Here is an 11,456-nt window from a genome sequence, read left to right as displayed (position 1 = left end):
GATGCACCAGGAAGCCCTAGGAAAACTGTCTTCCTGGCTTAAATTGTTCAGGCTCTGAGCCTCAAAGACCTGTGGTAGCAGAGAGAAAAGGGAGCTCCATCCCTGGTGGCGGTATCCATGCCAAGAAATGAGGAGCTGAGAACAGAGTGAAGCTGAGCCATAAGTTATTTCATTACACTAAAAAATTGATTAGGAGCGCCTGGGTGGCTCAGTTGGTTAGACAGCCGACTTCAGCTCAGGTCATGATCTCGCGGTCCATGAGTTCGAGCCCCGCGTCAGGCTCTGTGCTGACAGCTCCGAGCCTGGAGCCTGCTTTAAATTCTGTGTCTCCCTCTCTCTCTGCTCCTCCCCTGCTTGTGCTGTCTCTCTCTGTCTTTCAAAAATAAATAAATGTTTTTTTAAAAAAATTTTTTAATTAGATTAAATGGTGGAACGTTGGGTCACAAAGGCAGGAAGCAGAGGAGCTTGGTCTGGTTTTGGGCCCCTAAGCAAGCCTTGCAAACTTCAAAGCACTCAGAGATAAGTAGTAATTATGGTACCTTTAATTGGTAAGCTGCGGGCAGGGTCCAGATCTGGCTTTGAAGCTGAGCTGACAACTGGTGTTGCAGGCTGGGCTTTCCCCAGGCAGTGCTGAGGGTTTAGGCAAGGGAAGGGTTGTACACTGGCTTCTCTAGGGAATTAAAAGCTGATACAAATGTAGCTCCTGTTGCCAAGGTGCTCTTTTCACTTCACGTCCCCCTTGTGACAAGGTGGCGCATGAGCCAATCCTCCCAGTAAAATTTAGGGTAAGTCAGGTCTTGGTGGGGTCCGATTTGAAGATTAAGTTGGAATCGAGTCGGTTGATTACTTCACCTGAACAGTGTCTTTTCACCAAATTTTCTACCTCTTCCTTTACAACAAATCTGGTTTCCTCCTAACGTAGGCCAGACACGACTGGGGCTGAGTTGGGTGAAGAAAGCAAGTGCATACAGGCTAGCAGAAGACACAAGACCCTGGTATTACTCCTTGAGGTGCAGGTGAAGGGTCATCCTGGCCAGAGGCAGGAACGGGTCCTCTCCTGGCTGGCTGCTTCATCACCTGGGCAAGGCTGGACTTGACCACAGAGGAACTGGTAGTAGATGGATAATGGAGTCACAGGTGATACAGCTTGGGAATAAAGATGAGCACGGTTCTCTTGGCTGCTAATCCCACATGTTCCTGGCCTGACCCCTTTGTTCATGATGGGCAGTACTTAAAAAAGAGAAGAGGCAAGCTTTGCTTCTGTTTGCCCTAGAACTCTCGTCTTGGGCTGGTTTCTCTCTTGCCTTGCTCTGCTATGTGTGTTTTGTCAGTCGTCTTGTGCCTGGGCTTCACCGATACTGGGTTCCTCTGTCCCTAGTCCAGGTCATTGCTTGGGAGCCATTATAGGGAGTGAGCAGATGCCTCCAGAACCTTGGCTGAGACACCGGCAAGGAACTCAGGAGTGGTGTGGTCAAGACAGCTGTAGACCAAGAACCCTGGAATATCACTCTGTATGTGATCTTGGACAGGTTGTTTGGCCTCCCCCAGTCTCAGAGTCCCCAGATGAAAAAAGGATGGAAAAGCCAAGATCCCTTCCAGTTCAAAAAGATGACGAGGCCCTCCTCGCTGGCTCGAGGGTGGCTTAAAGCCTGAGCAAAAGGGCTCTCCCAGGGTGGCCCGAGAAAGACTGGAGGGCACATTCAGAGCCTTCCTCTTCAAACACAGGAACTGCCGGTCAGCTGAGAGTCATACCGTGGCCTGACAGAGATACCACTCGGTCTGGGGCAAAATATACAATCCTGACAGCCTCTTCCTGACTGGACTGTCCTTCCCAAGCAAGATGGTTCCTTCCTCGGGTGGTTATGAGGACAAAATGAGTTGATGGACAAGACAGTACTTTGGAAATCAGAGAATGTGATACAGCAAACATCTGAAATAAAGCCTGCTTTTACTTCTCTCCTGCCACCCTTTCACATACATGCTACCTGAATCCCTGATTCAGGAGAACATGAATGCTGTGCACCGGTTTGCAAACTCAAATGACTAGAGGAAACCAAGAGGTCATGTAAAATGAGGGGGAAATGCCAGATAAAGAGGGCCTGCTTTACCCAGGGGCATGGACAAGTAATGACAAGTGCCAGCTGATGCTAGTCAGGAGGTGACACGGAGTGGTGGGCGTGCTGGACAGCTGCTCCTAGGCTCCTGCCAATTGAGGTTTCGCGGGAGCGCAGGTCAAGTTGCCAAATCTTTGGATTTTTCAAAAGAGCCCAGAAACCTGAATTTTTGCGTGCAACATCCTTTTAAATCTTAACCAAGAATTTGGGACACTTGAAAATGCTGGTTGGGCCAAAAGTAATGTTTTAAATGTTGCTGCGAGCCAGATTCAGTACACGGCCATCAGTTTTTAAGCCCTGCAGTAAAAAGACAACGGGTAGAATAAAGTTCTCTTCTACCTCAATCCTCTTGACACATCTAGGTTGAGAAACGGACCTTTTCTTCCCCCACAGTGGATGTCTTGTGGAAGTGCTTACCTCAGCCCTAACTCAGCAAAGGGGGCTTCTAGAATCTGGGAGCAAGGTGTCAACAGATCAAGCTTGTGAAGGCCTAAGATAAGACGGTCCTCGTCCCCCAGGTCCACCTCTTGTCCAGAATTCTGTGACCTCCCTGGAGCTGCCACAGAGGTTCAAGCCCCTGAGCTAAGCCTGGGCCTCAGGCAATGCCTAGACCTTCACCCTTTGCCTTGCCATCTTACAGACCATCACCATCACCCACACTCCTGGAATATTTCCGGGTAGTGCTGGAAGCCCACAGGTGGGTCCAGCTCCCCTTGGCCAGGGGCCAAGGGCACAGGCAACCCGCCGGCACTCCGGCCCCTGTGCCCTCCAGCACCAGGCCTATGGACCCACTGGTGCTTGGCCATGGCTGACTTCTGGCCAAAGCACCTGCCACACTGAGGACAGGGGTAGGGGCGTTCACCACTGTGGGTACGCCGATGGGCTGCCATTTCGGAGCTCTGTCGGAAGCAGCGCCCACAGTCTGGGCACGGGTAGGGCTTCTCGCCCGTATGGGTGCGCACGTGGCGCCGAAGGTCTGACGCGTGGGCAAAGGCACGGCCACAGTCCACGCAGGGGAAGGGAGTCTCGCCACTGTGGACCCGCTGGTGCTGGTAGAGGGCAGAGCTCTGGCTAAAGCAGCGGCCGCAGTCGGCACAGCGGTAGGGCTTCTCGCCTGTGTGGACCCGAAGGTGAGTGGTGAGGGCAGAGCGCTGGGTGAAGGCCCGGCCACAGTCCAGGCAGCGGTGGGGCCGCTCCCCACGGTGGATGGCCCGGTGCTTGCTCAGAGAGGAGGCCTGGCTAAAGCCCTTGCCGCAGTCAGGGCAGCAGAAGGGCTTCTCACCCGTGTGGGTGTACAGGTGCTCCACCAGGGTAGAGCGCCAGGCGAAACTCTTCCCACACATGTAGCAGCCATGACGCTGGTCTGCCCTCGGGACAGGGGGATGGGCACAGAGTGGGGGGCGACCCCGGCGAGGTGCCTTGGATGGCTGCTCCAAGCCATAAGGGAGCCCGGCAGAAGGGTGTTTCAGAGTCGTCAGCCTAGCAGGCCGAGCTTCCGCAGAGAGGATCTTCTCTAGTGCCTCAGTCCCTTCTCTTTGTCCTTTCTCTTCCTTGTTTCTGGAATCTGCCGGGAGGTAAGGGGAGAGAGAGCTCAGACTCTGGCTTGTCCTGGTCCTTAAAGCCAAACCCCAAATGGTGACAGAGAAGCCTCTTAGATACAGAGCCACCTTCTGGACCCACCGCTGCTGCCTCTGGGACTCGGCTCAGTACAGGCGGGGAAGCTCACAGTGACACCTTTTCCTGAGCTGCAGAGGACAGAAAAGACGCAGAGACAAAAAAGGAAGGAACAGGGCACCGTACATTCTACCTCAGAGTTAGGGAAATGGGGGAGGGGAGGACATTTTTGCTGGATCACGGAGGAGGAGTGGATGTTTAAGGATGCGGTCCAGGCAGCAGGAACAGTACAAGAGAGGGATGAATGCGGCTGGCACTGACAAGTACACAGGGACAGGATACGGTGCAAGGATGAACTGGAGAAAGAAAACAGTGGAACCCAGAGAATGGAGATGCCACAAAAATATAACCAAAAGAAAGAAAACTGAAACAAAAGGCGGCAGAGAAGCTAGAGGGTAGGAAAATGGCAGGAGGGATGATGTGAAGGTCAAAAGAGCTTAGGGACCAACAAGTGGTGAGGGGCACAGATTCGCTGGAGAGGCAGGTAGGCAGGGTCCTGCAGCCCAGCAGGACTGGGCTGAACCCGGCACCTAGGCAGAGGCCGGCATGGTAACCTCAGCTGGGAAAGCAATTCAGGGAAGAAAATGAGGAGCAGGGTAGGTGTTGGCACAGGGGAGCAGGATGGGTCAGGCCCAGAGGAGGTCCCAGGAGACGCAGAACCCAATACTTCACCTGTGTCTGCTGCCGTCAGACACTCTCCCACCTCCGGATCCCGGGCATCCGGGCCCCACAGGTCGGCCTCTTCCTCCACCCAGGAGATGAGGGCTGGCTTGGTGCCTCGGAACCCTGGGGGAGGAGAACGCAAACCCCACGCTGCCGGGAGGCCCTCCCCCTGCGGTCCCGACTTCCCAGACCTAGGGCCTCCCACTGCCCGAGCCGGCCCGGAGGCCGGGCGGGGTGGGCGGGGAGGTGGCCCAGGCGAGCAGGCGGGGCCTCACCGAGCGCGCCCAGGTGGCCGTAGGTCTCCCGCATCACGTCCCGGTACAGGGCCCGCTGCGCGGGCCGCAGACACCCCCACTCCTCCGGGGAGAAGTACACGGCCACGTCCGCGAAGCACACGGCGCCCGGCCTCCTCCGCTCGCGCCCGGCCGCGTCCGGTTCCCCCACGGGGAGCGGGGCCGGAGGCGGCGCCATGGAAAGTGCCGGGCCGGGGTCCGGGGAGCCTCCCGCGCCAGAAGCAGACTCCGGGCCGGGGTGCGGGCCGGAAGGCCGGGAGCGCGACAGCCGGCCCCTCGAGGGCCCACCCCGCTGGCCAACGACCAAGAGCTGCCAGCCGAAGGGACACAGACCCTCGGAAAGAAATGGCGGCAACGCGCCGCGCGAACGTTGCTCCTACGCAACCGTGCCCAGATGACGCCTCCCCCGGGGTCTCCAGGTGGCTTTGTCCTCGAGCCCTCAGCCAAAATGGCCGCGACGGCTACAAATGCCGGTGAGGGCGGCCCGCTCCGCCCGGCCCACGGAGGGGCGGCGGGCCACCACTGCCCCGCATCGGTTCCCGCACCCGTCGCGCCGGGAGGCGCAGTCTCAGCCCCGCTAGGGTTTGCAGAAGGCACGGGCGCGGCGGGAGGTCCGGCCTGACCCCGCCCGCTCTGCCTTTGTGAATTCCACGTTCCTAAATGGGTTTCCACCCGTCACTGGATGACAGCAGCCTTTTCCGAATGTTGAAAGGAGAAAAATGTAGTGGGTAAAAGAGAACCTTCTCTACTGGACGCTTGTTCGAGCCTGATGTTCTGGGAGCTTCTATTTCAGGAGATGGTGGGGGCAGCTGGGGGAGAGTAGGGTAGGGTCTGTAAAAAGTCAGAAGGACCCACTTTCTGCAAGCTTACTCTCCCCCACTTGCCCTGCAGGAGGCCTCTCGAACGTCTGTTTACCTCTAGCTCGAGCCTGGCTCATAAGCTCCTGATCACAGAGCCTCCTGCCGCCCTTGCCCTGCGTGAATGTCCCACTAACTAGCACCTTGGGCTAGTCACGGCTGCAACTGAACTCATCCCTTTGGTCCTCCAGCCTGCTCCTCTTGGGGTCTTTATCACAGCAAATGGCACCAACTCTCTCCATCATTTCTACCTTGAACCCCCCTCCCTCCACACATTTAATTGACAGCTTATTCTGTGTCGCTACTTGCCTTCATAAATACCCTTCCCTAAGAAGACTTGATCATTTTCCTTTGGTCAGCTAAATCACAGCATTTCACACACCTCATGGAAATGCACTTCCCTTCAGCAGGTCTGGGGTCTAGTCTGGAGCTTTTCTCTGCTTGCCTCCTTCCAGAGGCCTCCCTGAGCCTTGCGCCCAACACCTTGTATCTGGTGGACACGTCTCCCCACATTGGAGGAGCTGGGCAAGTAGAGTTGATCACAGCAGAAAAGGGGAAAAGGAAAAGACAAAAAGCCTGGAAGAGGTAAGCATGCAGATTTGCCCAGGGACTTGACTGAGCCGTAGTTCCTCCTAGCCTCTCACACCACTGAAGGACATAAGAAAAAAAACAGATTTCCATAAGACTAATGGGGTTTTCTCATCTGTCAGTGCCCACTCCTCATGGTGGTGCCTCTCACACACAGGCCTAGAAGAGCTCTGGGAGTGCTGAAAACCCACAGAGGGGTCTGGATGCTCCTGAGGAAGAACCCAGGGCAGGATTCACACCCATGTCAGCCCCTGAGGTCCATGGCACCAGGCCGGGGTCTCCTGGTGGTTCTCTGACTAAAGTACCTCCCACACTGGAGACAGGAATAAAACAGCTCGCCTGTGTGAGTCAGCAGGGAGCATGAAAGGTACTAGCTATGGCAGAAGGAGTGGCCACACTAGCTGCAGGCACAGGGTCCCTCTCCAGGTGAAAGGTCATGGCAAATCATGCCTGCACTTGGTGCAGGGTGCTGTGTGAGTAGCAGACACTGAGGCTGGGTGTAGAGTTGGGGCTTGGGAAAGGCCTGGCTACATACAGGCACCCTTGGCCACAGGCTCAGACGCCAAGCTAGTGTCTCTCACCCCAGGGGCTCATGACATCTCCCAAATAGACTCCTTCTGCTGGCCCCTTCCAAATGTATCATTTTTCTGAGTGGCTGCTGTGAAACACAGTAGATTCAAACTCTACTCAACCTTCACAACTGCAGATGAGTACCTACCCCCTAGAAGCACCCACCTAGACTGTGTTGGTCACAATCGAGGGGGTCACAAGTCAGGGCCATTTCTACTTTGAAACCAACCCGAAGAGATACCCTCATCCAGAGGAGCAGCTGTCACAAGGTACAGGCACCTGGGGACAAAAAGGTGAACGGCCTCCATCCGAAGCTTTAATTCATACACTGCCACTGTCAGAGTTTGGATGATTCATACTGTGACCTGGCCATGGGACCACTGGATGCCACAGTCAATTGAGAAAGAGAAGGTCAAGACTCCAGTCTCCAGTGGGTAATCATAAATTCAGGTCAGCAAAAAGTAGTAAGGAACACGTAGATGGTGTTTCTTGTTCAACAAAACATTTTCCTTTCCAGCTGGAACTGAGACATTACCCCCACCTCTCATCCTTCTTTCTCTCTGACATCCTCTTGGGGATCCTGAGCATCTAAACCCCACAGCTGGGCCTCCTGCTCCCCCCAGGAGATGAGGACTGGTTTGGAGTCTGGGAGTCCTGGGAAAGAACCCAAAGCACTCAAGAAACAACTCATTATTTAAAGAAAACATATTGGGCATCTCTTGGGTAGCAGGCATTGTTCTAGATGTTCTGGGCGTTGGAGACGTTGGTGAACCAAGATAAGATTCCTGCTCTAAGTTTACACTAAGCTCTACATTTACACTAAGGGAGAGAGATGTCACCTATTAGCTATGGGGGCGCAGTAGGGAGACCTTCAGGCAGAGCTATAGAGCTAAAAAGCTGCAGTTGAGTCTTCCTGCATGAGACAGAAGAGCTCACAAAAGATGTTGCATTAGGGTCATCTAGTTAGACGTCTGTCCTCCAAAACACAGATTCCATGTAGCTGGAACCCATGGGATCATTCGCCTGTAGGGAGAGATTGGGTTTGAATTGGAAGAGATTAGCATGCCACGAGCTTTCACGCTATGGTACACAGGTTCTGAACGTTTTGCGTAAGTCCTGGGGAGCCACTGTAGGTGTCGGGCAGAAGAGGATCAGTTATAAGTTTCAGTTAGGCCGATCTGGCGGGGATCACGGGAAACGAACCCAACCTAGGGGAGAAGTGGGGGCGAGTCTGGCACCCAGACTTACGCATCTCACCCGCCCCCTTCCCTTGAGACGCGGGACGACCAGACCTCACGGAGCACACCCAAGTAGGTGTAGGTCTCCCGCATCACGTTCCAGCACACGGCCGTCGGCACGGGCCAGAGACATCCCCATTCCTCGGGGAAGAAAATACGCGGCCACCTTCACGAAGTTCGCAGCCCTCGGCCTTTTCTCCCCTCCTCCTTCCTGACCGGCCTTAGCGGGCACCTCAGCAGGGCGCCGGGAACTTGGCCAAGGACGGAGTCAGGGTCCCCACCCCCACGCAACAATGAGAGACGCCCGGGATTCCACCTCCGGGGAGCTGGGCTCTTCCGGGCCTAGGCGGCCGGAAGTAGCCTCGGCGGGGCCGCTCTAGGACGGCGAGAAACGGTCCGTTACGCGAACTTGGTGGTCCCAGGTCCGAGAAAATGAAGGCGCCCTCAGAAAAGATGGTGGCACTCCAGCGACTTCCAGTTTTAGAGCGAAGCATTTAATAGCGTCATTATGGGTCTGGTGGTAATAACCTGGTGTATTCCACCCTCGAGTTGTCTTCTGTTCCGCCAGTTCTCTTGGGAGACCCTCTTGCCCATAGTTAAGATGGCCGTGGCCGCTTCGGCGTCTGTGCTCCGGTTTGGCGAGGCAAAGGGGAAGAGGATCCGGTGCGTGAGCGCCGGCGGCGGCCCGGGGTCCTACGGAGGGAAAGGGGGCCAGGACTAGGGGCTGCCGGCCTGACGACCTTCTTCCAATCCGGGTCAGAAGGCCCATTCCGGTCTTACAAGAAAGATTATGTTTAGCAAGTTAGTTCATTGCTCAAAAATAATTTTTTCATTTGCAAGGTACAGCATGATATTCTGTGACGCCTCCTCACCGTTTCTTAAATGCCTCCAGATATAGCCTGTCAGTGGTATTTCCATACATTTGCTAGGTCTTTTTTTTTTTTATTATTAAAAAAATTTTTTTAATGTTTTAATTTATTTTTGAGAGAGAGCGCGAGCAAGCAGGGGAGGGGCAGAGAGAGAGGGAGACACAGAATCCGAAGCGGGCTCCAGTCTCGGAGCTGTCAGCACAGAGCCCAACACGGGGCTGGAGCCCGTGAAACGTGGGATCATTACCTGAGCCGAAGTCGGTCGCTTAACCGACTGAACCACCCAGACGTCCCCATTTGCTGTGTCTTTAACGGAGGACACTGGGCCAGATGCCTCTGGATGCCTTAGAATTCAGCTATTTGACTGAAGAGGAAACAAACCTAGTTGTTCCCAAGGTCAGGCAACCCTAGTGACTCCAGGTCTTGAGACTCCTACTAAATTCGAGCCTCTTCCACCATCTCGCCCTGCTTCCTCCAGGCCTGTTCCAGAAAAGCAGCTGAAGACTTTTAATGTACTGACCCCTGCTGACCTACTGAAAATGAACAGCATTCTCCATTTAAGTGATGACTGTATAAAAAGTAGATGAGTTACTGAAAGACATGGCTCAACTGTTGTTTTTTAAATTTTTAAATATTTTTATTTATTTTTGAGACAGAGACAGAGCATGAGCAGGGGAGGGGCAGAGAGAGAGAGGGAGACACAGAATCTGAAGCAGGCTCCAGGCTCTAGGTTCTGGGCTGTCAGCACAGAGCCTGATGCGGGGCTCGAACTCGCGGACCGTGAGATCATGACCTGAGCTGAAGTCGGCCCCCCAGGCGCCCCTCAACTGTTTTGATACTCCAGTTGAAGGTGCCCCCGGATTTCCCAAGCCCAGGCTCCTCTAAGAGAACAATGGCAGCCTGTACAGGGGCTGCAGTGGGTTCTGTGATAACGACTAAGACATCAATAATGTTACTTTGATCACTTACTGTATGCCAGACTGTTCTAAGTGCTTCCTCCGGTTAACTCATTTAACCCTTACAATCCCTCAAAGATAAGTGCCCTTCTGGATCAGGAAGCTGAGGCCCGAGGGGTGACCTTGCCCCAGGCCACACAGCTAGTAAGTGGTGAAGCCAGGATTCAAACCCAGGCAGCCTAACTCCAGAACTCATGTTGTAATGCCTCAAACAATTGAACGTACAACCTCAGCAACCAGAGAGAGGTAGGGTTTCAAGCCAGGTGACCAAGATGCAGTTGTAATGCGAGGTGGTTAGGAGGGCAGAAGGGCTGTTTCTGGTCACATGTACAATTCCGTACTGTCATATAAATGTAAAGAGGAAAAAAATGACAGGTTCTGGTAAGTATTGAAAGTAAGTAAAAGGGTTGCATTTAAGGGTCATGTCAGGGCAAAAAATATACATGTGTGTCATTCAGGTGTTTAGGAGGTATGTGAAATTGCTCTGGAGGAAGGGTGACAGGCTTCCCAAAAGGCACTCTGTTGCAGCTGTCACCAGTGGGCTCCTCTTGCTTAGGCCCTTGATGGTTTGGGCCTGGGTCACCTGGCTGGTGTCTGGGCTTCCAGCTTTTGCCTGTCCCATCCATCTGACACTGCAGCCTGGTGTAGTGAAAAGAGCAGGCTCACCCACTGAGAAATCGAAAGGTTTGGGTTCCAAGCCTACCTCTGCCTCTAATTCAACTGTGTGATCTTAAATAAGGTCTTTAAGACCGGGCCTCAGCCTTTCCCAGAACATATTCTGTGGAACAGTATTTACAGGAGAGCTTCTGGAAAGAACAAGCATTCTTCCCCACACCCCTCCTCAGCAAAGAAACGTGTTCCACCCACAGCTTCCTAAACTTTGGAACCAGCTCCCAAGCGCTCCCTTCCAGCTCTAAAATGCTGCAGTCCACCCTGTCGTCGCCCCCACCCCCCACCCCAGGGCCCCCCCAGGAACTGGCTCCTCCATCCACCTCCTCACTCAGCCAAAACCTTATCATCATTCCAGGCTCCTCTGATGCCTCAGCCCCCACATCCAGCCCACAGACAGGTCCTGTCCTTTTAACTCTCAGTGGTTACCTCTGGTCCTTCTGCTACTCTCCATTTCCACTCTGCTTGTCCCACTGCAGCCCATTCTTAGGGCAGCCAGAATGGGTTTGCAAATCACCTCACCTTGACACTCTACTTACAACCTCCCAGTGGTGGGGCGCCTGGGCGGCTCAGTCGGTTAAGTGTCTGACTTCAGCTCAGGCCATGATCTATGGCTCGTGGGTTCCAGCCCCACGAAGGGCTCTGGGCTGACAGCTCAGAGCCTGGAGCCTCCTTCGGATTCTGTGTCTCCCTTTCTCTCTGCCCCTCCCCCCCATCCTTCAAAAATAAACATTAAAAAACAAAAAAAAACTCCCAGTGGTTTCTATGAGGTCCCTAGAGCAGTCAAATTCATAGAGCAGGTGGAATGGTGGTTGCAGGAGCCTGGGGAAAGGAGTTGGGAGTCAGTGTTTAATGGGTGCCGAGTTTCAGCTGGGGAAGATGGAAAAGTTCTAGAGAGGGATGGGATGGTGGTGATGGATGCACACAATGTAAATGTACTTAATGCCACTAAACTGTACACTTAA

At 54.1% G+C, this 11,456-nt stretch overlaps 1 protein-coding gene across 1 annotated transcript; it reads right to left on the bottom strand.

Moving 5' to 3' along the window:
- Nucleotides 1-354: 354 nt before the first annotated feature.
- LOC124517895 (zinc finger protein 764-like) lies at nucleotides 355-5,427 on the bottom strand. The gene is made up of 3 exons (XM_047087579.1): nucleotides 4,727-5,427; nucleotides 4,461-4,574; nucleotides 355-3,678 (listed from the first exon to the last, which is right to left on the bottom strand). The coding sequence occupies exons 1-3, from the start codon at nucleotides 4,920-4,922 to the stop codon at nucleotides 2,765-2,767; spliced, it is 1,224 nt and encodes a 407-aa protein (XP_046943535.1). The 5' UTR covers nucleotides 4,923-5,427; the 3' UTR covers nucleotides 355-2,764.
- Nucleotides 5,428-11,456: the final 6,029 nt, after the last annotated feature.

Source organism: Lynx rufus, unplaced genomic scaffold (assembly GCF_022079265.1).
Source record: "Lynx rufus isolate CCGP_SWC_20201006 ecotype Redwood Valley unplaced genomic scaffold, mLynRuf1.p SCAF_23, whole genome shotgun sequence".
NCBI lineage: Eukaryota > Metazoa > Chordata > Mammalia > Carnivora > Felidae > Lynx > Lynx rufus.
The sequence above is the reverse complement of the archived record's forward strand: the minus strand, read 5'-3'. Positions and strand labels throughout refer to the sequence as shown.

What these genes read in the sequence shown, in the direction of transcription:
- LOC124517895 (XM_047087579.1), bottom strand. Translation starts at nt 4,922, where the DNA reads ATGGCGCCGCCTCCGGCCCCGCTCCCCGTGGGGGAACCGGACGCGGCC. An exon ending in CGGCCACCTGGGCGCGCTCG is followed by an intron (nt 4,575 to 4,726) that starts GTGAGGCCCCGC and finishes CTCCTCCCCCAG; the next exon opens with GGTTCCGAGGCACCAAGCCA. An exon ending in TCTGACGGCAGCAGACACAG is followed by an intron (nt 3,679 to 4,460) that starts GTGAAGTATTGG and finishes ACCTCCCGGCAG; the next exon opens with ATTCCAGAAACAAGGAAGAG.